Below are 27,998 nucleotides of genomic sequence, written 5' to 3' on the forward strand. Positions count from 1 at the left end.
CTTTTGAAGTAACCACAAAGAGGCACACAATGACCAAAAAAGAACACAAAACAACCACAAAGAGACATAAAAGGACACCAAAGAGAAACACAACAACCACAACAACCACAACAACATGGTGTCGGCTTTGGGATGTTCTGATTTGAAGACGTGTCTTTAACATTTCTCTCTTTGGTCCAGCAGCTGCAGGGTCTTTGGATTTGTGTATGTTTTCTTTCAGGCTTGGATTTAAGAAACACAATAATCCTCACTATGATTTACAGTTGCCATGCAAACATCGACGGAGCAGCAGCTGGAAACCATGATTTCACTGGGATTTGTTCAATCGACAAGATTAAATATGAAAAAAACGACTTCAGAACATCAACCAGAAGAATCTCCTGAAGTTTCTACCTGCAACATGTAACTGCTGCCTAATATACAAACGTCCACAGTCTGTAAGTAAATGAATCAGCCTGAGGATCCCTGCAGCTCTTTGTGATAAAAACCAATGTTATTTTAAAGTGTGGTGAAAGTGATTCGCTGAGAAATGAGATTTGTCTTCTTGCTCGAAGACGTTTTGCCTCGATTCTCTGAAAACTGCGTGTCTTCCTTCATGTTTCGCCACATTTGTGTAGATTTGAAGGTGCATTACAACATGACTTACCCCCTTCAGCGAGCAGCATGGAGAGGTCACAGAAATGCAGAGTTAAACACCGGAGATCAAAGACAGAAGCAGCAAACTCATTTCACACCACCGCCGGAGGTCATTTCACTCAAGTCAATATTTGTCCGAGCTCTATTTGCTTAAATACCATGACATCTAAAGGGAGTTTGCTACGAAAGCTCGTCTTTGTGCGGATTTCTGGAATCAGAAACTCACTTACATGCTGTTGTGGTGGAGAGGAGGGCGAAGAGGGAAGAAAAAGAGAGAAAACACAGAAATTATTACTTTGAAATGAAGAAACATGAGCTCTGGGAAAACATTTTGACTTTATGAAGTGGAATTTAGCCCTGAAAGGCGAAAATAACATTTTTCTTGACTGTATTTCAGCATCATATTTACAGTACACTAAAAAGGTGCAATATTACTGAAATGCCAAATGATTCCACACTGTATTATCAGTAAGATATTTGCTATGATGTAAAATTAAAAATCAACAGCTTAGATTTGCTATATTAAAAACACAGCCCCACAATTCAGGTGACATGCTGGTCCAGGTCATAGTTTTTACTTCTCTTCTATAGCAATTCCTGCGTGATTTTGTACTTCGGATGGTTCTCCTGCTGGAATATTCCTCTTTTTCAAGCTTCTGCACACTGGGAGTCATCTTGTCAGCCAGTATTTTGGTGTAATAACAGACATTCATCTATAAATGTCATTTCCCCAACACCTTTTGCACTCATGCAGCCCCATATCATCACTATTCCACCTCCGTTCTTCACTGTCAGGACTATGCATTCACAGTGGTAGTCAAAAGTCCAGCTAAACATGCTTGATCCCATCTGAGCTGAATGAATTTATCTTATTTTTTCTGAGAAAACTCTAGGTAGCAGTCAGGACTACCATGGTGGATCCATAATAGTGGTGTGCGATACTGCAAGTTTTGGTATCGATCCGATACCAACTAAATATAAGGCCAGTATCGCAGATATCCATACCGATACTCGAGACTAACTTTTTCAGCAGTCGGTAGGTTTAGAACAAAGGTTAGGTGCTGTATATGGTCCAGATCTGGAATGAAGATGGGGCTATAAATGGTCACAGGGTCTAAGAATCAGACTAATTCCTGGCTAGGTTTTCTGTGGGCCAGACAAGGAAGAATCTGGGGTGCCGATGAAATCACAACGTGGAAAACCTCCTTAAACAGTGTTCATTTTTGACAGTTTGGTCAATATTTGTGTGAGATGTCTGGCACTGAAATAGGAAATGCTCTTTTAAGATGCATTTTTACATAATTTTTTTGCACAGAGTTACTTCTGTAATGTTGAATATGATCTTTTAATCATCTTTTTAATCATTTTCAATTAGACATACAGGACAGAAACTGAAACTAAAGTGTCAATATCATTACACTGGTATCATTCAATATCAATACCAACGCTGGTATCGATATTATCGACATTTGGATCGATCCGCCCACCTCTAATGCATAGTCCTTAGAGTGAAAAACGAAAGCGGAATAGTGATGATTTGGCAGCCCCATATCATCACTATTCCACCTCCATTTTTCACTGTCAGGACTATGCATCCACTGTGGTAGTCTTGACTTAGTCCCCCATCTGAGCTAAACAAATTTCTCTTGATCTCATCTAAAAGTGCTCCCAACACGTGTCAGACATTTTTTTCATGCTCTTGATAAAACTTTCAACTTGCAGTTTTGTCCCAAATAGCAAGAGAGTAATTTTAATCTTGGATGGCATCCAGTGTAGTGGTCCTGGTCAGGATCACACCAAACATGCTGAACTCCCTCTGAGTTGAAGAAATTTATCTCATCAAAGAATGTTCTCCAACAATTATCCGGCTTCTTTTCATGTTGTTCAGCAAAGGTTCATCTGGACATTTTGTACCAAACAGGAAGCAACGGTGGGTTTTTTGACCTGTCTATAGATATTGATGTTTTAAACTGTCGTTACACTGTCTGAGCTGTCACAGAAACTCTTATTTTTTAGCTCCTCCGTCAGAGTTCTTTTCCATATGAGCCATGATGTAGACATGCAGATAGATACAATCGATAGGTTCAAAACGAGAAAGTTCGGGTATTCATGGCTAATTTTTTTATGTTTCCATTGATTTTAAGTTGGTCACTGGTCTTTTTGCATAATTTCCCATTATTGTGAAGTCTCACAATCAGATTTTTCAGCTCCTCCCTCTATTCTTTATCACGTCGAGCCATGATGAATACATGCAGACAAACATATTCAGTACGTACAAAACTGAGAAAGTTCAGGTCGTTTTATAACCACGCTCATGCAGTTAGACTGAATGAAAATCACAGGTAGACTCAATTTAGTTTTAGTGATCCCAGGTGTATTCACTATTGTTGCACTCAGTTTCTACTTTGGGGCATAAAATTCAATATAGACCTTTAAAGATTTTGTTTTTGATTGTTCATTGGAGGAGATACTCTACTGTCCAACTTAGAATTACTGAAGTTACTGAAAGGTGATTTATTTTTGATCACTTGATATTTATTTATCATTTATAGCCCAGGGGTGCACTCACTTCTGTTGTATACTGTAATAATAATACATTTATCCAATTAAAAGATCCATTATTTTATATATTAATATGTATATATTAACAGTCTGATGGGATTCAGAAGAGTTCTTACAGTGCGGACAACCCATCGTATTTTAAATCTCACATATCGAATGTGTTTCGTATCACAAGCTGCTGCATCTCACACATTTGTTATTTCTTTTACAAAGTGAGATTTAATTTTTAAACTCTTTGGGTCTGACTTAACGGTGCTGAGAAAACTAATGCTGCACAATTTAAATCTGCAGTTCGTCTTTATCTTTTCTCTCCAAGAAACCAATGTTCAGGTGAGTATTTAAAGCACTGCATAGCTGCGGTGGAGAAAAACTCACCGACTGCAGGAAAATCCATTACAAAAGCATTGAAACCCCTCCAGCGAGTCCAAAGCGTTAACTGAAACCTGAGCTATTTCTCTCCTCTTAATGCCATTCTATGGATTATTGATCTTTGATTTGCTGGCTGCTCGAGCTGAGGGTCTTTTTATCAGAGCCATTACCTCCTTAACGATTAGAGACAAAAAGTTAATTATGTAATTATGGAGCCAATAAGTGACTTGTCTGCTCTGCTTTGCTCTGGTGGGGCTTAAACATTATCTCCTGTGTGCACATCATCAACAGAGGCAGCCGGGACCAGAGCAGATTAACACTTAGAGAGGCAGATGCTAAATTGAATTCTCCAGGCCCACGGCTGTCTGGGAAGCCATTAAGTAATCACAACATTGGCCTTTTCGAATCAATCCACCGCACACTGCTGCTCTGTGTGTGCGTGAGTGTTAAACAGCACATTTTCATTTTTATCGACTGTGAAAGAAAAGAAACAAACGAGTGCTGAGACCATTTCTGAAGTGAATGAACTGTGAATAATCTGTTTCTTTTATAGATATGTGATTTTTTGTGTGTGTGTGTCTGTAGCAGCAGCACTGAAATGTCTTTTAACTAATGAGCTCATTCTAAGCTAAACAGTAATTATATAAAAGTCGTAATTTAATAATTTTTCATAGATTACATTTTTAGTGTTTCAACTTCTGTGGCCAAGTTTGCTTTTGTACAGTGATCACATAGCAACCTTGGATATTTCAGCTTCTTTTATCTGTTATATTTTGTAGCTAACTAGTTAACTGTACTTTTAGCTAGTTAAAATGCAAATTATTTCATGTTTATCCATTACTTTTAGCTAGCTACGTCAGCTAGTTTTTAAGTAACTAGTTAGTTAAAATGCTAACTATCTGAACTGGTCTTTGCTTTTTGCTAACTACTTCAACTAGATACCTGTGATTTTATGTAATTAAATTGCTGAATATTTCTGCTGTTCATCATGTACTTTAAACTAACTACTTCAAGTATGTGTTTACTCAACAAAAATGCAACTTATTTCAGCTATTTATTACTTGTAGCTCACTAGCTAAACAATTTTACTAAACTTTTAGCTAAAATGCTAACTATTTCAGCTGTTTATGCATTAATTTTGGTTAACTGCATTCGCTAGATATCTGTGCTTTTAGCTAGTTAAAATGCTAATTATTTTATGTTTATTCATTGCTTTTAGTTCGCTACGTCAACTAGTTTTTAACCAACTAACTGGTTTATACCTTACTTTTAGCTAACAGGGTTTCTATGCTCTAAGCTAGTTCAATGCTAGCTCTTTCCACTGTAAATTCATTTGTGTAAGCTAACTACTTCAGCAAGTTTTCTGTGCTTTCAGCTAGTTAAAACCCTATTTCTGTTTGTTACTTTTGGCGTACTTCTTCAACTAGTTGTCCGTGCTTTTAGCTAATTAAAATGTTAACAATTTCAGGTGTCATTTCATTACTTTTAGCTATCTACTTGGAATATTTGTCAAAATGCTAACTATTTCAGCTGTTTGTCCATTACATTTACAAAACAACTTCAAATAGTTATCTGTGCTTTTAGCTAGTTCAGATGCTAACTGTTTCAGCTTTTTGGTCTTTGTTTTGAGCTTGTTAACTTGCTAACCATTTCAACTACCTATCTATTACATTTAACTAATTAAGGGAGTTATCGATGCTTTTAGCTAGTTAGCTAAAAAGCTGTGTTTCAACTGTTTGTTCTTTGCTTTTTGCTAACTAGTTCAACAAGATACCTGTGCTTTTACATACTTAAATTGCTGACTATTTCCGCTGTTTGTCATTTACTTTACGCTAACTACTTCAAGTATGTGTTTAGCTAACAAAATGCAAACTATTTCACCTGTTTATTACTTTTAGCTAACTAGCTAAACAACTTAAAAAAAATTTTAGTTAAAATGCTAGCTTTTTCAGCCGTTTATCCATTAATTTTGGTTAACAGCATTCACTAGTTATCGATGCTTTTAGCTGGTTAACTATTTACTGCAATTACATTTGACAATAGCGAAAAATTTATAATTGACTGACATAAAAATTTACTAAAGGTTTGTATTAAAACTGTGCTTAACCCTATGTGGATATTTGTTTTCCTCCACATGAGGACATATTTTTTTACTGAGTCATAGTTTTAGTAGTTTGGGAGCTTGTCTATAGAACCGAGGAGACTCCTTTATGTTGTGAAAACAGCTCTGTTTTCTGGTGAAACATGATTTTAATGTTATATAACTCTTCATCACTAAATCAGTCTTTATATTATCCCTCTTGACAACCTGCTGAAAATCATTTAAAAAAGTAGACTTTTTTTGGGAGCGTAAATTTAGAATGTGTTTTTGAATGTGCTTTTGAGGAAATGCAGACACTGTGTTGCCATTGTTCATGTAATTGCTGGTTCTGAAATGAGCCAAAGATCTTACAGCCATAAGTCACCCTGCAGCTCCTGCAGTTCTGAAGGCTGGTAGAAGAATTTGAAAACCTTGTAATCTCCTTCCTCCTCCATCTTTCTTTAAGAGGAAACCAAACACGCTGTGAGAGGCTCAGCAGTACAATATAAAGTAACTTAATCACTAATATTTAAATCAAATTAACTGCATGGATGCTGAAATGAGTGTGTGAGCTGCAGCAGGAGGATTACGGCTGAACTCTCAGGAGGTGTTTGCTGCGTGTCGGCAGGTTAACGCCGTGAACTTCACACGCCGACGGGGTAATTGGAGGGGAAAGGCCTCATGGGGAGTCCACTGTACATAACCTCAGGGTTAAAGGAGAGAGCCAATGATATAATTGGATAATCAAAGAGCCCCTGCAGGCTTCAGAGGATGTGAAGGAGAGAGAGCGCAGTACATCTGTGTAGAGTAGTGGGATGATGTTAGGTAAAACCGTCATAGATGAAGCTGATAGGGTCATTTTTGTGCTGTATTTAGAATTTTTTTCTAAATTGTTGTTTCTTGCGCTGTAGTGGTTGTCTTTGTTCATGAATAAATTCAACCAGTGACTAAAAACGAAAGAAAACAGCAACTGATAGTGAAAGTAAACAGCGGGTGAACAAGGAAATAAACAGCAACCAAACCAAGGTAAGCAGTGACCAGAAATTTAGGAAATTGCAGCTGGATACAAAGGAAGAGAGCAGTCAAAAACAAAAATAAACTGCTAGCAAAAATGACAGAAAAAACTGCAACGGAAACGGAAAGTAAATAGTGACCAAAAATGAAAGAAAGTAGTGGCTGAAAAGAAAAGAAGACAGCAACCAAAAACATACGTAAAGAGCGTCCAAAACAGCAGCTAAAAATGAAAGAATACAGCAACTAAAAACAAATGTGAAGTGCAATCGACAACAAAAGCAGCAATTGAAAAAGAAAGTAAACAGCCAGTGAAAATTAAAACAAACCGTGAATGAAAGAAAAAAAATTGACTGAAAACAACATCAAATTGCGACACAAAGTAAACGCAAATAGAAAATCAAATTGAACAGCAACCAAAAACAAAAGAAAACCGCAACTATAAATAGCGACCGAACACAAAAGTAAATAAAAAAAAGATACAAAAGTAAACAGTCAATATGAAGGCAAGCAGGGAGTGAATACGAATTTTACAAAACAGTGACTGAAAACAAAACTAACTGACAGAAAGTATATGTTAACTATAGATTGAAAACGAAAGAGATCAGCAACTAAAAACAGCGACCAAACATCTAAGTAAATAAAAAACTGAAAATGAAAGTAAACTGTGACCAAAAATGAAAGAAAATAGTGGCTGAAAACAAAAGAAGACAGACACCAAAATGTGAAAAAACAGCAACTAAAGACGGAAGAAAACAGAGTCTGAAAACAAAACAGCAACTAAAAATGAAAGATAACATAAGCTAAAAACAAAGAGGAACTGTAGTCGACAAAAAAGCAGCAATTAGGAAAGAATGTAAACAGCCAGTGAAATTTAAAACAGTGAATGAAAACAACAGTAGATGAAACAACAGAAAGTAAATGTAAACAGAAAACCGCAACTGAAAGGCAGTGACTGAACACAAAAGTAAATAAAAATAGATACGAAAGTAAACAGTGTCAATATGTAGACAAACAGCGAGTGAAAATGAAAGTAAACAGTGAGCTAAAACAAGTCTGAGTTTGTTGATCTGCATTTATACATATGTTCACATTAGGTTTTGGAACTTTGACCATAAATAACATGGATATCTGGTTCTAACAGGAGATCAATGACAAGAAGCGTCACATTTAAAATCCCATTTTCAGTGTCACCATCTCGCTCAAGGAACGGCAGCTTCTGAAAAAGTGAAACTGTTCCTTTAAGGTGAATATTAGGGACGATCTGTGCTGCAGAGCCGAGGCTGTTTGGTTATTAAAGTGCATGAGGCTGCTGATACACAAACGCTCACCGATCTGACGTTGACGTCGGCTCCGGAGCGAAGCATCATGTCCACGGCCTCCTGCCGGCCCTGCTTGGCTGCCCAGTGAAGCGCCGTCTGAAAACATATGGAAATATTACACCTGAAGCACAAACACACACAACTGACACACTCTATCTGCACTAGAGGTGGAAAATATGCTTTCTTTTTTACAAGAGATCAACTTTAAAGAGCATAAACAGAATCAGTTGGTGTGTATTTTCTCTATTAGTCAATCATTTGGTGCGTAAAACGTCAGAAAAAAGGACACGTGCTTAAAAAAAGGCATCTTGTCTAAAAAAAAAAAAAAAAAACTGTCAAAAACAACAAACGTGCTCTTTTCAAAGTCTTGAATTTTGGTGAAACAATTGACTATCAAATATTTGCAGATCTCTTTCCTGTCACTGCTTCTACATTTGAATATTTGCTTCTGCAGCTCAAAGAGGAGTCGAATATTCCTTCAGACTGAGTCCAGCATTAAACGTATCTGCCATGGACGAGGCAGATGTGTTCAAATATCTCTGCAGTCTTGTTTCAGAGAGAGAAACGCGGCTCATTTGAATAAAGTCCCGCTTTGAAGTGAATTCATGGTTAATTAGTTTAAACAGATTTGGCTGCGAGCTGCAGACAGACGCACAAACGGCTCTGCAATAATGTGAGCTTTAATTCAACCCAATGGGAGTTAATTCTCTGCTAAAGAGCCACATTCAAGGACGGTTATCCCATCGCCATTGTGCTGTATTAAAACGTGTTGCTAATCGTGTTTGTTAATGTGTTCCAATCAATCCGAATAAGCGGCGCCGTGTGAAGGACATGAGGATGCGAGGAGTTCATTTACACGAAGCTGAAGGGGAAAAGATATGAAACATTTTCTAATGTTTCGTTCATTTACATCTCTGAACTGTTTAAAAGTATAAAAATGTGCCAACAAACAATGTTTTAATGATCTTTAACACAATGCTGTAGTTCGTTCTACAGGAGAAGTATCACCTAAATGGTTCAAATTATATCACCTATGAATAACTGCATAATTTCTAAGTTGACAAGTGTTCTTCTGATGAACAGTCAAAAACACACATTTCAGAAAGGCTACATTTAGAGGGCAGTACTCTGTCAAAATTGCTCAGTCGTATCATTTTCACAATCATGTGATCGTCAGCAGGCATCTGATGTTGTGTTCACTTGTCATAGTTACAGTGATGCCGTGCTGCTATCTCACAATGATACAGAAATCTTTAACAAATCCGTGGATCCAGACTACAAGCCACATCACTGCCAAAATCTAATCACTTGGTCCTTGTGTCATTTCTGACCTTCCCTGAAAATTTCATCTAAATCCGTTTGTCCATTTTTGAGTAATGCTGCTAACAGACAGACAGTCAGGCAAACGTACGCCGATTGTCACATAACTCCGCCATTCCTTGGAAGAGTAAAAATAGGCCCCAAAGTAAAAACTTGATTCAACAAAAATGAATACACCTGTGATTTTAAATGAGCCTGATTGCATAAACATGGTTATAGAAGGAGATGTGAACACCTAAACATTATGGGTTTTGGACCATATGGGCCCATCTGCATGCTTCATCATGGCTCCCCATGAAAAGACTTGTCAGAGGAACTGAAAAATCTGATTGTGAGACTTCACAAAGAAGGAAACGAACCCATAGAGATCGACGAGAAACTAAAAGTCAGCGGAAACCCAGTTGCGTCAGTAATCAGGAGGTATAAACCGAGTCATAGTACCACTAATCAGAACTGCAGTGGTTGTCCTTCTCAAATGACACCACAAACAGTGAACTGCCTTCACAATTTAGGTCTGAAAAACAGATGGGGAAGCAAGGACAGTGAGAAGTACACATAAGAACATCAACCTCTATGGATGGTTAAAAAAAAACTAAACTAAACCTTACTTGCTTTTTAGCACAAAACTACAAGATGAAATGTTACTAAAGAACTTAAAAAGAAGCCTTCTGAATATTTTGAGCACATACTTTGCTCAGAAAAACTACGATAAATTTGTTCAGCTTAGACGGAATCAAGCATGTTTAGCTGGACCTTCGACTACCACAGTGAATGCATAGTCCTGACAGTGAAGCACAGAGGTGCTGATATGAGGCTGCATGAGTGGAAAAGGTGTTGGTTACAGGGGATATCAGCTCAATCCCACCTCTGTGCTTCACTGTTAGGATTATGCAGTCACTGTGAAGCATGGGACTGACTGTGAAGCTTGGCATCAACAAAGCTACAGCGCTAACACTCTTTACTGACACTAGGACACAAACACACCAGGGTCAAACTTACAAACTGGATGTGTCCAAAGTTTTCGAAGAGCCAAAGAGAGGAAAACAAGCAATATTAGACTTCAGCAAAACAGTGAAAACCTCATTCCAAAAGTCTGAATTAATATAATTTAACCCAATCACAAGGAAGATAGCAAGATGCAGCACTGAAGTACAGGTTTTAATGTGAAATAAGCTGTTTTCATGTTTACAGCTGGTTGGTTGATTCAAGGGTAATGAGAGTGAACAAAGTAACGATGAACAGAAGGACATGGCAGTATCTTAATAATCTAAATGTCTGGAGTGTATGATGGTGCTACAGGTTCTAGAGTTTGTTTGTTTGCATCAGGACCGTATTTGCTGTAACACCAGGACGCTGCCGTCCTCCGGTCACAGCAGGTGGTGTCTCCTCACACATTCATCCATTCACACCGTGGACCCTCTTCAGGCCACATCTGGACTGGATTTAAGGCGAGCAAACATCATAATCAGCCTTTAAAGATTAGCATCGCCTCCATCCGGCACACAGAGAGCCACAGTAACGGTCTGTATCCCGTCTGATTCATCTAAATAACACCTCTGAACTCTCACCAGGTGAAAACAGGTCAAATGTGGGATTAAAAATCTGGCACTTATCTCTTAGTGGTTGCTATCAGGTTGTTTTGCATCTCTTTGTGGTGGTTTTACATTTTTTTATGGTTATTTTTTGTTTATTTTTTGGACCTTATGTGGTTGTGTTGCATCTCTTGTGGTTGTTGTGTCTTTGTGGATGTCTACTGCATTTGTTTTTGTTATTTTTTGTCTTTTTATGCTTGTTCTGCATCTGCTTATGGTTGTTTTGTGTCTCTTCAGAGCTATTTTGTGTCTCCTTGTGTTTGTTTTGCATCTCTTTGTGGCTGGTTTGCTTCTGTTTGTGGTGGCTTTGCAGCTATTTAGGGTAATTTTTTGTGTCTCTGTGGTAATTTTTGGATCTATATGCTATTGTGTTGTGTTTCTCTGAGGCTATTTTGTGTCTTTGAGGATGTTTATTATATTTCTTTTGGTTATTTTTTTGACTCTACGGTTGTTTCATGTCTACTCGTGGTTGTTTGCTTCTCTTTGTGGTGGTTTTGCATCTATTTAGGGTTATTTTTCATGTCTCTAGTAATTTTTTGGTCCATACGTCGTTGTGTTGTGTCTCCCTGTGGTTGTTTTGTGTCTTTGTGGATGTTTATTGCATTTCTGTTGATTATTTTTTGTTTTTTTGTGGCTTTTCTGCATCTGTTTGTGGTAGTTTTGTGTCTTTTTATGGTTGTTTTGTGGTTTGCTTCAGATGGTTTCTTTTTGTGGTTGTTTTGTGTCTTTTTACAGTTGTTTTTTTCTCTTCTTGGAGTGTTTTTGTGTCTCAAAGATTGTTTTGCATCTCCTTGTGGTCTTTCTGTATATTCTTATGGCTGTTTTGTGTCAGCTTGCTGTTGTTTTACCTCTCTTTGCGGGGATTTTGCATCTTTTATAATCATTTTGCTTGTCTATTGGTCATTTTGCTTGTCATTGTGGTCATTTTGTGTGTGTGACTGTTTTGTGTCTCTTTGCAGCCAGGATTTAATCCCACATGAGGATTAACAGAAAAATACAAGGACTGTTTTAGTTATAATCCATTTTCCTCAATTGCAGAATGCAGTTCGCCAGCAGTTGGATTTACAGCCTGATATTATTTTCTCTCACAGATATTTAAGGCATTCTAAATCCAAAAACATAAATGAAACACTTTTGTTTATAAGGCAGCATGATTAAGAAGATTTATTTCCTGCTGCTGCTGCAATAGTTTCAGGGAAAAATCTGAACACAGCTATGACAAGTTTAATTGTGCAGTAATTAATTTGAAGTCTTTACCCTCATAACTCCCTGAAACGTCCACAACAGGATGCTGTAACTGTGAAAAATGGGGCTAAAAATGCATCATTCCTCTGAGAGTTTGGACTGATTTGGACAGCAGATAAATCCTGGTCCTGACGTCCACCTTCCTGCTCCTCCGTCAGCGTCTCGTCCTCCTGTTTGGACCCCCTCCCTCGTGTTGCTGCTGTAAACTGAATTAAACAAGCCAAACATTGTTTTCTGCTGTTTTCCGCCCATTTAATTACGCCGCACTGATGTTCCTCATTCAGCCAACAACCGGGAGCGTGAAAATCGAGCAGGGCGCCGCCATCGGGGGGAGACGAGGGGGAAAAAACCTGTCGCTGTCCACAGGATGGTTAATGGTGGTTTATTTTGGCGGCGTCCTCGTGTTTGATGCAGACTGACCGCTGAGCCTGGACAGGCGGCTGCAGTTTTCATTAGAAGGTGCTAACTGAACCCGGCCTCGCCTGCCGGCCTCTTCCGACACTCGGTGAGATTGTTTGGGCGTCCACCTGAGTCACACACACAAACACACTCACCCTGACAGCACTGATATTACAAGCTGCTACTGATGCTGAGGCTTCACACAGAGGTCGCCTCACTGGGACTTTCTAATAAGGCACTGTTTATATAAACGCCAATAATTAATGTATGTATTAGCGGTTTATTAACATTCACTTATGATTTATAGAGCTAAGAAAACATTTGGATAGCCAGATTGTTAAAATTCCCTCTCTAACATGATGCGTTTTGGTCATTTTAGCTGTTTAATAGAGGCACTCCAATTGATTGTTTGCAAAGTGCAAAATACTTGCAGAACGTCTGGACCAAAGTCCTTTCATGAATATACTCAATTTGCATCTGTAGTTTAGTATTTTTGCATTTGGTTTTGCATCTCGTTGCAGTTGTTTTGCATCTATTGTGATTATTCAGAAGCTTAAAATATAAGTTTAACTTAAACTTAACTGCAAATACAGTGAATTGTGAAACAGAAAGAAATGGCACAAAAGCTAAAAAAAATTGCATAAAATGCTTGATGTTATTTTTAGAAAAATATATTCTTGCTAACTATTTAAAGTCCAGAGCTTCATTGTGTGTTTCAATCTGTCCCAGTACCATTCTGAAACAAATACTTTACATTAATTTACAGTTTAATATGTGTAGTTATGAGATTTGAGGGCAGCTTCCCCACCAAATCACTAGACATTTACTGGAATCAGAAATTAGATCAGAGCTACTGCTAAGCTAAACTAGCTACCTTTAGGAGAGGAGCTGTGTTTTTCTGTAACTATCATGGAAAGATTTGGCTACTACCATATTTAATTATGTGGCATATCAAACTGATGTAACAGACCATTCTCTTCATTATAATGGAGTTTTTTTTATTACAAATATGGGAAAATAAATAACTAAACTTAGCTATCTAGCTGGGGCTAGCTCAAGCTAAATTTAGCAGTGTATTTAGCTTCTTTCTGCTGCTTTAGCTGTGTAGTCACCTGTCTGTTTCCGACTTTAGCTGTGTAGGTAGCTGTTTTACTATTATTTAGTTGTGTAGTAATCTTTCTATGACGTAAACTGTATAGTTAGCTACATTCTATGACTTTATCTGTGTTTTTAGCTACTGTTTTCCTCTAACTTTAATTGTGTGGCTAGCTTCTTTTGATAACTTTGGCTCTGAAATTAGCACTGTTTAAGATTTTAGCAGTGTAGTTAGCTTCTTACGATAGCTTAGGCTATGTAGCTAGCTCATTTCTATGACTTTAGCTGGGCAGTTAGCTTCTTTGATAACTTTGGCTCCATAGTTAGCTCTATTTAGATCTTTAGCAGTGAAATTTTCTTCTCTCTATGACCTAAACTGTGTAGCTAGCTTCTTTCTATGACTATAGCTGTGTAGCTAGCTTCTTTTGAAAACCTTGGCTCTTCAGTTAGCTCTGTTATAGCTATAGCTTAGGCTGTTTAGTTAGCTTCTTTCTATATCTTTAGCAGTGTAGTTTCACTCTATGACCTAAACTGTGTAGATAGCTTCTTTCTATGACTTTAGCTGTACAGTTAGCTTCTTTGGTAACTTTGGCTCTGCAGTTAGTGCTGTTTATAACTTTAGTGGTGTTTAGAGTGCAGTAGGCATCCTGAAGTTCAGGAATTACAACCCAGAATGCAGTAACTGTAGCCTGCAGCAACACACAGACTACACATAGTACACATACTGTGCTTTGATTAGATTTTTCGAATAGTAGTGGGTCTGTATTGTAATTACCGCTAATTTATGAAACATTTTCCAGAGAAAGTGTCCGTTTTTGTCGTGGAATTTGTTTCATATAATATATACAACAACAGATGCCAGAAATGTCTTACAGGTTACTCTGTGTGTTTGTTGTTTGTTGTGCCGTCTGGTGCTTTAAGTGTTGCCTAAAAATGTTTAACAAGCCGAGTAGAAACAGGCCACAGCAGCTCCGTGTTACATTTCCACAGACATGATGGACACCTGTCTGCCTCAGCAGGAAGCTCAGGCCTCCGTCAGCCTCTTGCAGCCGTCGTCCTCTGACAGATCCGGGGGGAGAGCTGACAGTGACCCGGCACAAACCGCCAACTGGCCACCGACAGTCGGCCTCGGAGCGCCGGGCATCTGTCGGGCCTTTGGTGGCGGAGGACTGACAGGCAGGATGAGTTAGCGCTGCTCGTCTGAAGGCAGCAGGCAAAAAGCACATCAAACGGCCGTAAATCTCACTGCTTCCGTTTTGATCAAGTGAAGCATGAAAAGGAGTGTAATACTCTCAAGTGGCGCGAGGGTTACACCATTGATGTTGTTATTTCTGCATGGGGAGGTCCATGCAGCTAATAGGGGGGGAACAACAGCGAGCAGCGCAGTAGGCGAGGCCATATGGAGGGGTCTTTTTTTTTTTGCTAAAAGCTCCTGAATAGGAAGCTTAGAGTCCCATAATGCCGTGTGAAATTCTACTTCTGGCATCGGCGGGGAGTTTTCAAAGCCAGCCTGCAACAGCACCACCATATGTGCCGCTCTGAAACGCCGTCTCTTTTATTGGGTGTGGAATCACACTTTGACTTAACAATGAATCTGAAGAACATATGCTGGGACTTGAGGAGGCGCATCTCAAAGAGAATAAAGGAAAAATCACACGTAAACAGAGCCACAGAAATGAGGACAATCGCGCTCCGTCCCCTGTTGACTAATTTTCCACATCCTCACTGTAAAACCGTGAAATCGGGGCTTCAGAAAAAATAAGGAACGGCAGCAGCGGCAGTGGAGGGAAAACAGAGGCTCCACTCCAACGTTCAAGCGAACGATTGTGTGAAGAAATTATCAGTCCCTCCCATCTGCCGAGGAGCCGAGTCGCCTCCCTGCAGGCTCAGTGTTTGCTCAAATATTAATTACCATGTAATTACAATATCATTACATCCCCACAGTCTGAGCTGCTGCAACCACACGCTGCCTGACGGAAACATCATCCCGATGCAGCGTCCAGAGGATGAGTCTAGACCAGGAATAAACAACAGATCTCTGGACATGAAGAGGCCCCCCACTATAATATACAGGGGCAGGACCTCTGGACTGGTAGAGACACAAAACTAACACAAACAGACACAAAATGACCACAAATAGACACAAAATGACCACAAATAGACACAAAACAGCCACAAACAGACACAAAACAGCCACAACGAGATGCCAAGCCGAGATTAAGGGATGCATATGACCTCAAAGACACACGACACTCTGACAACGTGACAAAAAATATCCACAGACACAAAATGATTGATGAACGGTTGTTTTTTGTCATTTTTCATGTCTCTGTGGTCATTTTTTGGTCCGTATATGATTGCGTTGTCTCTCTGTGGTTGTTTTATGTCTTTTTGTGGTTGTTTTGTGGTTGTTTTGTGTCTTTTTGTCATTTTGTGTTGTTGCGGTTGTTTTGTGTCTGTGGTTGTTTTATATTGTTTTGTGGTGGTTTTGTGCCTCTTTGTGGTTGTTTTGTGTCTTTTTGTGATTGTTTTGTGTCTATTTGTAGTTGTCTTGTGTCTGTTTGCTATTGTTTTGTGTCTTTTTGTGGTTGTTTTGTGGTTGTCATGTGTCTCTTTGTGGTTGTTTTGTGTCTTTTGTGGTTGTTTTGTTGTTGTTTTGTGGTTGTTTTGTGTCTTTGTGGTTGTTTTGTGGAATTTTGTGGTCATTTTGTGGTTGTTTTATGTCTATTTGTGGTTTTGTTGTGTCTCTCTGGGGTTTTGTTGTGTCTCTGTGGTTAGTTTCTATCTATGTGGTTGTTTTGTCTCTTTGTGGTAGTTTTTTGTGACTCTTGGTTTCATTTTTATCTCTTTATTGTTATTTTTGGTCAGTGTGACTGTTTGTGCCCTTGTGGTCATTAGGGTCTTTTTATGGTTGTGTTGTGTCTCTCTGTGGTTGTTTTGTGTCCCTGTGGTAGTTGTTTGCGTCTGTTTTGGTTATTTTCCGTCTTATTATTGTCATTTTATGTCTCTTTGTGGTCATTTTGGGTCTGTGAAGTCACTTTGTGTGACCTGTGTTTGTTTTCTGTGTGTCCATATGGATGTTTTGAGGCCTTGTGGTTCGTTTGGTTAGTTGTTTGCGTCTGTTTTGGTTATTTTCTGTCTCTTTATTGTCATTTTATATGTCTTTTTGGTCATTTTGTGTCTCCTTACAGCACATTTGCATCTGTGTGACTGTTTTGCATCTGTTTGTAATTGTTTTGTGTCTCTTTTGGTTATTTTCTGTCTCTTTATTGTTGTTTTTTATGTCTATGTGGCAGTTTTGTGTCTCTTTATGGTTGTTTTGTGTGTTCGTGGTTATTTTGTGTCTCTGTGTGGTTGTTTTATGCATCTTATTATGGCTGTTTTTTGTCCATATTTGGTTAATTTTCATCTTTTTGTGGTTATTTTGCCTCTGTGTATTTTTTTTTATGTCGCTTTGTGGTTGTTTTGTGTTTTATTTATGGTTATTTGGTGTCTTTGTGGTCATTTGGTATCTTTTTGTGGTTGATTTGTCTCTAGTTTTTTTTTGTGTCTTTATACTTGTTTGGTGTCTCTGAAGGGTTGTTTTGTTTCTTCTTGTTATCGTTTTGTGCTCTTTTGGGGAATCTTTGCAGGCTTTTCTCTGCCTTTATGGTTGTTTTGTGTGTCTTTGCAGGTTCATTGTGTATCTTTGTGGCCATTGTGGTTTCGTATACACAGGACAGTGTAAAGTTAGGTTTTGCTTGCATAGGATAATGTAAAATGAGTTGGATTTGTGTATGTGAGACGGTGTAAAATGAGGTTTTGCTGATGTGAGATGCTGTCAAATGAGGTTTTGTGAACATGACACAATGTAAATGGAGTTTTGTGTACATGAGACAGTGCAAATTAAGGTTTTGTGTATGTATTGTGTCTGTGTTTTCCTGCTCAGAGCTGTCAGGGCAGTTTGAAGGCAGGACTACACGCTTCACACAGCAATGCCGCCTTTCTGCAGCTTCAGTCGACAAACCTGCCAGAAAACTGGGCGTCTGTGTGAATCTTATTTACATGAGCAGCATTTTGCATTAACTCTCCTCCTCCTCCTCATCCTTACGCTGTTCAAAGAGGCAGCAGACGTCTGAACGTCCGACTCCTCCAGGCTGCTGTGATGACGGAGGTGAGGAAGCTGCTCTCTGTGATATCAGCTAATTGAGGCAGAAGGCAGCAGTGTGTTTGTGAGTCCCGGTGTTTGGATGATTAGTGTTAACGTGGCCGCCAGGAAAACACAACTTACCCCCTTTGTGAGCGGCGAAGTTTACATCACACGAGGTCGACGTCGGAAACAGAAACAAAGACAGAATTTACCCGTGTTAGTGTAGAAACCTGCAGTGACACTAAATCTGCAGCACTTACTGGGATTAAAGCTACATTTACAACAGCATGAGGTTGGAATAACACAAATTTAAACACTTTTCTACGTCTTACTCCACAGGCTGGACACAGGACATTTGAACCTCCTAACAAAGAGCATTTTCTAATGGAATGTTTACTTTAAAAACTCATAACAGAAGAGCTGCAAAGCCAAAATGCACGTGTCATTTAAAACATTTCTTGTAGTTTTTGAAAACTGCTTAGCATGAGGCTAAAATATTTTTTCTATATATAAAAATATGCAATATCAGTATTTTTCTGCTCGTGGTGGAATCTGTGCTAATGCAATTCTGTTTTTTTTCTTCCATATCCAAAGGAATATCTCAATATCCACATATGGAAGGATCAGTATGTGCATATTTTATGTTTCTAATTATTTTTAACTAATGTTTCCTACATTTTTGCACTTTCCCCTTAGCTGCTGTAACACTGCAAATTTCCCCAAATGTACAATGGATAAAGACTTATCTTAAAACTCTACTACATGAGTTCAAACATGGTTCCAAAAGTTATTTTTGCCCTTGTCTACAATAAATAAATTACGTATTTTTATCTTTTTTGATTGTCATGTTTGTAGTTTCATGTTTGTACTAGTTAAACCCCTATAAAACTGTGTGCTTACTAACTGGAAACTGCCTACCCCATCTGATTGCTACAGTGTTAAACACTAAGAGGCTCCACCTGGTGGAACAACCAGGTACTACAGCTAATCTACAATACTTAAAAAGTGTGTATTACCAAGAAAAAGGTAATCGGATATGTGTTCGGAATCGGAAGATACTCAATATCGAACGATTCGGATCTGATTGGGAGCAAAACAAACTTGATCTGGAAATTTCTATTCTTTCAGGTTATTTATATAATCAAGTCAAGTTCTGAAAATAGACTTTTTTTCCAGTATATGATGTTAAAAAAAACTAAATATCGCAATATTAGTATTTTCAAATATCGTGTTGACCTGTTAGAGCTAGAGATTTTTACATACACTACCATTCAAAAGTCCTTATTTTTGAAAGAAAAGCAGTTTTTTTTAAAAATGAAGATAACATTGAATTAATCAGAAATACAGTCTAGACATTGTTAATGTAGTAAATGACTATTCTAGCTGGAAACAGCTGATTTTTAATGGAATATCTCCATAGAGGTACAGAGGAACATTTCCAGCAACCATCACTCCTGTGTTCTAATGCTACATTGTGTTAGCTAATGGTGTTGAAAGGCTCATTGATGATTAGAAAACCCTTGTGCAGTTATGTTAGTACATGAATAAAAGTAGGAGTTTTCATGGAAAACACGGAATTGTCTGGGTGACCTCAAACTTTTGAACAGTAATGTATACATAAGACCATGTGGCCTAATGGATAAGGCGTCTGACTTCGGATCAGAAGATTGAGGGTTCAAGTCCCTTCATGGTTGGAGATTGTGATTATTTAAGTCCTTCACCACTGCTCAATCCAAAACAACAGTTTTCAAGTAGGTGTAAGTCTAGATGCATACAAGGCATCTACTTTAAGCCTCTTGTTGTGTTGTTTATTTAGTATAATATTATCATAAACAAATGTTGGCAAAGTGACTTGAGCAAATGCTAGCTTGCTACAAAGGTCAAACTAGCCAGCTGATAAGTTAATGCTAACTTGTTTTGCTAACTGAGATTATCTTTCTGGTGAAACTTAGCTCCTCAGTTTTTCTGAGTTGTATTAGAAGTGTCCTGTTGTAAAGTGTGTTGGAGGGCGCATGTCTCTGCTGCTGATGGGATTTCAGTTTATCTGATCATCTTCTTTATAAAAACCTGCCGCCCGACGCTCAGCAGCTTCTTATCCAGACTAATAGGATCATTACTCCATCCCTCCTCCATTCACCTCCGCTGCCCTCAGCTTTCATTCATTTCAATAAGCAGATTACTAACTTGTTTACTGCTCTTTCAACATTTAATTTCCTTAAGCCAATTGTTTTCTGAAAGTGCTCGGCTCTGGAAAGCCGTTGATCGAGTTTCAACGATAGAATGAGGACGTGATTCGACCGACCGCCTTGACCAACCGGCTCCATTTAAGGAGGTATCCTCAGTTACACTCTGGGATCCATCAACATCTGCTTTTTACTGCTTTAAAACAAACCAAAGTTTGTCTATTTACAGGGGAAACCTTGTGGGGTTATTCTTTTTGAAAATTTTGCGGTTGCCACAAACTTTTTTATGAACTTTATGAATAAAACTCATCTAAAACTCTACTAGTCTAATCCTCTATAGTGTTGTGTTTTACTCACAGTGATGAAATCCTGGTGGAAACAGAAAAGAAGCAAAGAAACAAAATGGGTTTGAGTCAAAAGACAACATTTTTATATTTATTATATATATTATTTGCCCTGTTGATGTGATAAGTACTGTACTTGTTGACCAACATCTGTAACCTTTTTACTACACTGGAATAATTTAGCATTTCCATCTGAAGCACCATTCAAATATCTGCCAACTTATCTGTGTGTAGATGGACACTGATGATATATTGAAGAGTAAATACTAAATACCGATGTATTTTCTGAGCTAATATGAATCTACGTCACGCTACAGTGAAATATCAGTAATTTCACACATTTATCTCAGATATTCAGCTTAAATTGAGGGTTTTTCCAATGATTTTTGGTGCTCTTAAAGAGATTTTATAGTGTAGTACGACAGAATTTAAAAGGGTTAAATCAGAAAAAAAAGAAAACTAAAGGTGAATTCCTTTGATTATTGTTGCTGTTATATGTTATTGGTATGTTTGTTACCAATAATGTAAAAAGACGGCTTTATAATTATTTTCCATTCTTGTTTCTTCTCAGCTGAGTCAGTCACAACTTTTAGTTTTTAACAGAATCTGGTGAAAAACACTTTATTTTTAGCAAATTTTTAAATAGGACATGCACAATGAAGTGATTTTGAGGATATATCCTAATTTAAATATTAGATTTGGTTCATTCTCTTAATGGAGCTCCACGCCACAGACGAGTAGTTTAAAGACTCTTGGAAAGTTGAAAATCTGGTTATTCTTTGAAATATCAGTCAGTTTCACACACTTCTGTCAGATATTCAGTATAAACTGAGTTTTTTCTGTGTACAGGAATTTTTGATGCAACAAAAAGAGATTTTAATCACAGCAAAAGTGTCACCTGTGCAGTATGACAGTTTTAATGCCTTAAAGCAGAACAAAAATAAATAAAGGTAAATGTATTTGATTATTGTTATTATTATTTTACATAAACTAAGAAAATCTGGAGTCAACATGTTCAACATTTTTACCAAGTGCCCACATTTGTTACCAATATTATAAAAAAAGAAGAGAAGGCTTTAATTCTTTTCCATTCTTGTTGACTTTCTTTGGAAACACTGCCTGCAGTTCAGCTGAGTCAGAATTTTTTATTTTTATTTATTTTTTTATACCAGAATCTGGTGAAAAAAACACTTTAATTTTGGACTTTTTTTTTTTTTTTAACAAAACATGTAGATTAAAGTGAGTTCGATGAAATATCAAGAGCCTAATTTGATAGATTTAATTTTATAGATGAACTGGATGCCACAAACGATTAGTTAAAGGACTATTGGAAAGTTGAAAATCGGATTATTCTTTCTGTTTTTAAGTTTCTGGCTCTGACAAATGATGTAATTTTGGAGATTTTTTAAAAAATATATCATGGATTTCACACTCACTGGTGGGTTTTGGTGTTCGAAGGGTTAAATATCTTGTGTAATTGGTTATGAATTAGCTTTTAAGTCCGTTCGGAGTCACATGTGTACCTTCTTTAGGACCAGGCTGGGCTCCTGAGCCAGCAGCTGACGTTGGGCAGCCATGTTTCCTGAAGCACAGCTCCTCATCCAGTCCTTCTCCAGAGGATCCAGCTGCAGCCTGTGGAACAGAGACTGAGGAGGAAGAGGAGGATGAAGTCAATGAAAACATCCAGCCTGCATTTAAACTGGCTGAGCTGCTGAACGACAGAAAACCACAGAAGAAGAAACTGTGTGTTTGTGCAGCAGCTTTCTACCATTTTCAGCAGCTTGTTGTTGCAGCGACAGAAAGTTTTAAATGACGTGAATCAAACAGATCAGACTTTCAGATTTGATGCTAAAAACAGTTTTAAAAAAAATCTTATTGTCGTTTTTGTTTCTCTTTGTTGTTTTCTGTCACTTTGTGGTTGCTTTGTGTATTTATGGTTGTTTGTTGTGTCTATTTTGGTTACTATCTGTCTTTTTTGTGTCACTCTAGTCTCTTTTTGGTTGCTTTGCATCTCTTTGTGACCATTTTGTGTCTCTTTGTGGTCATTTTGGCTATTTTGTGTTGTTTTTTGCATTTCTTTTGGTTAATTTTGTCTCTTTATTGTAGTTTTTTTTTTGTCTCCGTGGTCATTTTCCATTACTTTGGGGTTGTTTTGTATTGTTTTGGGTCATTGTGTTTGTTCTCTTTCAGCCTTTAGTATCATTTGTTGTGTCTTTATGTTTGCTTTGCATCACTTTGTGGTGATTTTCTTTCTCTTTGTGTGTTTTTTTGCATCAGTGTGGTTGTTTTGCATCTCTTTGTGGTAATTTTGGAGGTTACTTTGTGTTGTTTTTTGCATCTCTTTTGGTTTATTTTTGTCTCTTTATTGTTGTTTGTGTCTATATGTTGCTGTTTTGTATCTGTGTGGCTGTTCTGTGTTACTTTGTGGTTGTTTTGTGTCTTTGTGTTTGTTTTTTGCATCTCTTTTGCTTATTATTTGTCTCTTTAGTATCATTTATTGTGTCTTTAAGGTTGTTTTTCATTACTTTTTCTTTTTTTTTGCATCAGTGTGGCTGTTATGTGTTGCTTTGTGGTCGTTTTGGGTTTTTGTGGTTAGTTTGTGTGTTCTATGACTGCTTAGTGTCACTTTGTGGTATGCTTGTAACTGTTATTGTTATTTTGGACTTCTTTGTGGTTGTTTGTGACTTTTAACAGTTGTTTTGTGTCTCTTTGACGTTGTTTTTGTGCTCACAGCATTGTGAACACAGGACAGTGTAGAAGAAGAAGAAACTGTTTGTGCAGCAGCTCTCTGCTTGTTGTGTGATAAAGTTTTAAGTTTTGAATGACATAAACATAACAGATCTGATTTTTTTCAGGTGCTGTGAACATTTGATGCAAAAAACAGGCTTTCTTTTCCCTAATATTCCCTCTCCTGTCTGTGTTTTCCGTCATTAGCCGGTGTCCTCGTTGTCCTTTAGCGGGTCTCCGGGCTGCAGGCTGACGGGGGTCCTGATGCCATTAGTGGTGTTTATTGGCCAGCAGGGCGCTGTGAAGCACCACCCAGGCCTTTAATCAGAGGCCTGCCGGGCCGTCCTCACTGTTTACCTGATACCTCCATGTTAATTACACAGGCTGAGCAGGCACAGAGGGAGGCTGTCCTTCAGCCTGACAGCAGGCCGAGGCAGCCGGCAGCTCATACAGCTCATACAGCAGGACGCAAACATGGACCGGTTCATGCAAGTTAAACACAGAATCTGATGGCTAATTTATGTTCTCCTTTAAGGATGTTTATATAATCAAACCAATGATAAAACAGCCGTAAAGATGCAAAATATCGGGAATTGCAGGTGGAATTTAGCGACAAGCACAACTCTGCAGTTTTGTACACCATCCCTGACACATAAAGACAATTAACTCAAATAAAACTGCTTTTTTAAAATTACTTCCTTATGTATAAATTAGTTAACTACAAACTTATTTTGATAACTAGTAAATTATTTAATTTTTTGCTCTCGTTTCCTCATTATGGTAGCAAACAGTGACTTAATTTTTGATAAAATCATTGAAAGCTCAATCAAACTGTACTATATTTCTTTATTAACAGAAAACTGTGTGACTGATGAGCAAAAATATTGGAGTAGTTTGGAGGATTATTAGTGGATTTTGAATCATTTTGGACATTTTCATAATTCAAATGGCTGCTTAAGTTAAAAAAAAGTTTATTATTTAAATGTTTAACACAGTGAAGCTGCATTCCAGAATCAGAAGAGCTCAGTGTGATTAATGTGAACATTAAGACACAGTACTTATTTATTAGTATTTACAACATTAGCTCATTAGCTGGCTAATTTAACTCTTTGCTAGCTAATATTAGCATATGTCATTTTGCCTCATAGCACTTTAGAGCATAATAAAAATAATTATTAAAGAGGTACAATTACAGGAAACGTCCAGATGAGATGGTAATTCAGGTAAATGACATCATGAAAAACATGAGCAGAACTGAAGAAAGTTGGAAAAATACTGTCTCAACGTTCACATCAATCAACAAACGGTGGCAAAGTGACTTAGGCTAATATAAACTAGTTACACTGTTAAGAGTTGTAGTAATATAATCATCAACAAATGTTGGCAAAGTGACTTGTGCTAATGCTAGCTTGCTACAAAAGCTAAAACTAGCCAGTTCATGAGCTGATGCTAACTGCAATTATCATTATAGTAATGTGATGAAGGAAAACCTAGTGACTCTTTGTAGCTTAGCTTGCTAGCTACGTTCATATGTTAAGCTAATACTATTTTTTATTCTGTTAAGTGCTGTATTCTTTACTAAAGGTGATGATCATTTTGCTAATGGAACAAATTCTTGTAGCTTAGCTTGCTAGCTAAGTTAATATGTTGCTTCAGATAACTTTAAATGTGTTACAGGAAATATTTATTTTAATTTTTAAAATATTGTCTATTAAATTGAGTCAGCAACAACAGTAACGCCTAAAACCACTCCAATATTGTCCATATCAGAGAGGATAATTTATGCTAATTATGTTAATTATGCTAATTAACCAACATATGGAAGTTAGCATCTGGCAGTTTCTAAATGCTGGAGACCCGTAATGAATGTTTTAAATGTAAAACTTTGGAATACAGAATATTTTTAAGTTCAAAATAGGCTGGTAAATAGATAAGAAGGTTAAAAATATATTTTATTTTGTGCAGCAGATAAAATATTTTTAGTCTATAAAGAGTCAAAATGTCAAAAGTAGTTTAAATGGCTTCTAGTAAATCAGCTTAATGATAAACGAGGATCAAGCTGTAGCTGCCAGAAGTCAATCAGATTAATCAGTGGAGTCAATAATCAATACTGACAACAGAATCCGACCAAACTGGAACTTTTAGCTGTTAACCAGCAGCTCCAGTTTCACCAGCATCTCCTGCTGCTTCCAGTCAGACAGCAGTGGGAGGCCGTCACAGCCAATGAGCAGCCGGCGCTGCGTCCCGCCAGTGATTATGGGATATCGCCACGGGAACGGCGTGGGGGGAGAGGATCTGTTTCAGTTTGTGTGGATGCTGACAGCAAACACTGCAGGATTCACACAAACAAACACTTTGTTCCGGTGTCTTGAACTCACCATGACGGACGAAGCAGCGACGCTCCTCGTGTCGTCGTCTTCACTCTGAAAAACAAACAAACCGAATATTAACACACCAGAAACCTGACTTTTACCTCCAATTCACACAGATTACAACATTTTTTTCCCAAGATTAGTTGTCTATGTATTTACTGATGATGGTTTTGAACTGGTTTCAGAATAATGTCCGGATTGGATTTTGACTTGTTAGACTGGTTTCACACCTGTTTTTACTTGCTCTGAACATGATTCAGACTGGTTTCAGATTAGTTTTTGGACTCATCTTTGGCTTGTTTTTAAGACCAGTTTCTGACTGCTTTTGGGCTGGTTTCAGACTCATTGTTAGACTGCTTTCACACTGGTTTTTGACTGGTTTTAGGCCTGTATTTGGACTGGTATCAGACTGGGTTTTGAACTGGTTTTGCCCTGGGTCAAGGCTAGTTTCAGACTACGTCCAGTTCATACAACTATTTCACTGGTTTTTGACCAGTTTAAGATTGGTTTTAATGTGTTTTTTGACTTGTTTTTGAGCAGGTTTTAAACTGGCTTCAGACTGGTTTTTGAATTCATTTTATACAGGTTTTTGGATTGGTTTTGGACTGATTATAGACTGGTTTTAGACTGGTATTTGGAACGGTATTTGACTCAATTTTGGACTGATTTCATGTTTGTTTTGACTTGTTTTTTGTCTTGAGTCAGCCTGGTTTTAGCCTGATTTCAGGTTGGTTTTGGACTGGTTTCAGACTAATTTCTGGATTGGAATTTGACTTGTCGTTGGACTGGTTTCACACTGGTTTTGAACATGATTCAGATTAGTTTTTGGACTCATCTTTGACTTGTTTTTAGACCAGTTTCTGACTGGTTTTGGGCTGGTTTCAGACTAATTTCTGGATTGGTTTTTGACTCATTGTTAGACTGCTTTCACACTGTTTTTTGGACTGGTTTTATACAAGTTTTTGACTGGTTTCAGGCCTGTATTTGGACTGGTTTTAGACTGAGTTTTAAACTGGCTTTGTCCTGGGTCACAGCTAGTTTCAGACTAGGTTCAGATTGATTTCTGGACTGGCTTTTGACTTGTTGGACTGGCTTCACACATGTTTTTGGAATAGTTTTGGCTTGTTAATGGGCTAATTTTAGACAGGCTTCAGACGGGTTTTTGAATTGATTTTATACAGGTTTTTAATTAGTTCCAACTTTCATCAACAAAATGCCAAAATATTTATCTTTGAAATATTCTATCTTTTAGCTCACAATATTTGATCAGTCTTAATATCTTTTCCTCGCTAAATCTGACTTGTGTACGTCTCTCTGTGTTCTGTTTATGGTCTGAACTGATGAGATAAAACCGACCTGTTCTCCCACCTGGAACAATGAACAGTGCAGTAGTCTGTGTTCTCGCATTAATAATTATCTTTGGGATAATTTGTTGTGTAATTGTTTGCAGTGTGAACGTTATATAAGACTGGAGCAGACTGAGAGTGAAGCTCCCCGAAGGAGCGATAAGGGCTAAAATCTAACGAATCCATTAAATCCCTAAAAAGACGGTTAGACGTCTCAAAGGCTCCCTAAAACACACTTCAGAGGACTTGTGGAGGCTGAGGCTGCTTTCATCTCCAACCTGACATCTTTATTTACCGTCTGCAGTCGCCGTGGCAGATTGGAAAGGTCTGCTCTCACTGTGTTAATGAGCGCCGTTCGATTGTCTCGTTTATTCTTTCATTCTCTCCATACATGAATAAATCCCTTTCATGTCTGCTGTTGCACTCATTGTCTCACTCATCCCTTCGCTCCGTCGGCTCTTTGTGCGATTTCTTCCCACCAGGAGGAAATAAAAGTACAGTCTGGATCCATATACAGTGAATGTGGGAATTTTAAAACTGTAAATTTTCCCTGACGACGCTCAGTGTGGAGCTAAAAACCCCATCGGGACAGGTTAAAATCCTTCAAGACTACGAATCGTGGCATCTGCTGTGAGAAAACACTGTCAGCTTTTTGTTTATTCTGAAACACCTGCTGTAATTTGAAGAGACGTCTTTTTAAACAACATATTTCTCTCCTCACTGACTCCATGTCTGCTGCTGTTTTCTGATCTTTGTCAAAACTCACAAACTGCTCATTTCTGTGGCTGTTTTTTAACCTGATGCAGCACAGAGTTGACACGCATTTGGAATGGTTTTAGACTAGTTTTAAGCTGGGTTTGGACTGGCTTCAAAAAGGTTTTTGACATGTTCATGGACTGGTTTTAAAGAGGTTTTTGACAGGTTTTACGTTGGTGTTTAAAAAAGTATGAAAGACTTAAGAAAAGACAATTTTGGGCTGGTTTTGACTTTATTCTTTGACTTGATTCAGACTGGTTTAAGGTTGCTTTTGGAACTAATTTCTGGATTGGATTTTGACTTGTTTTAGACTGCTTTCACACTGGTTTTGAACATGATTCAGACTGGATTCAGACTAGTTTCTGACTGGTTTCAGATTTTTCATTTCTCGTCTTTGACTTGTTTAAGACCAGTTTCTGACTGGTTTTGAGCTGGTTTCAGAATCATTTTTGGACTGACTTTTGACTCATTGTTAGACTGCTTTCACACTGGTTTTTGGACTCATTTCTG

General features: G+C 37.9%; 1 protein-coding gene and 1 non-coding gene across 2 annotated transcripts; one reads left to right on the forward strand and one right to left on the reverse strand.

The window, feature by feature from the left end:
• Positions 1–7,795: 7,795 nt before the first annotated feature.
• LOC129347876 (ankyrin repeat domain-containing protein SOWAHC) lies at positions 7,796–27,462 on the reverse strand. The gene is made up of 4 exons (XM_055006439.1): positions 27,454–27,462; positions 25,393–25,437; positions 21,811–21,933; positions 7,796–8,076 (listed from the first exon to the last, which is right to left on the reverse strand). Exons 1-4 carry the CDS (start codon positions 27,460–27,462, stop codon positions 7,912–7,914), a joined length of 342 nt encoding a protein of 113 aa, XP_054862414.1. The 3' UTR covers positions 7,796–7,911.
• On the forward strand, positions 19,382–19,454 carry trnar-ucg (transfer RNA arginine (anticodon UCG)). Its single transcript has one exon. It is a non-coding gene; the product is annotated as a tRNA-Arg (tRNA).
• Positions 27,463–27,998: the final 536 nt, after the last annotated feature.

This window comes from Amphiprion ocellaris, chromosome 3 (genome assembly GCF_022539595.1).
Source record: "Amphiprion ocellaris isolate individual 3 ecotype Okinawa chromosome 3, ASM2253959v1, whole genome shotgun sequence".
Lineage (NCBI taxonomy): Eukaryota > Metazoa > Chordata > Actinopteri > Pomacentridae > Amphiprion > Amphiprion ocellaris.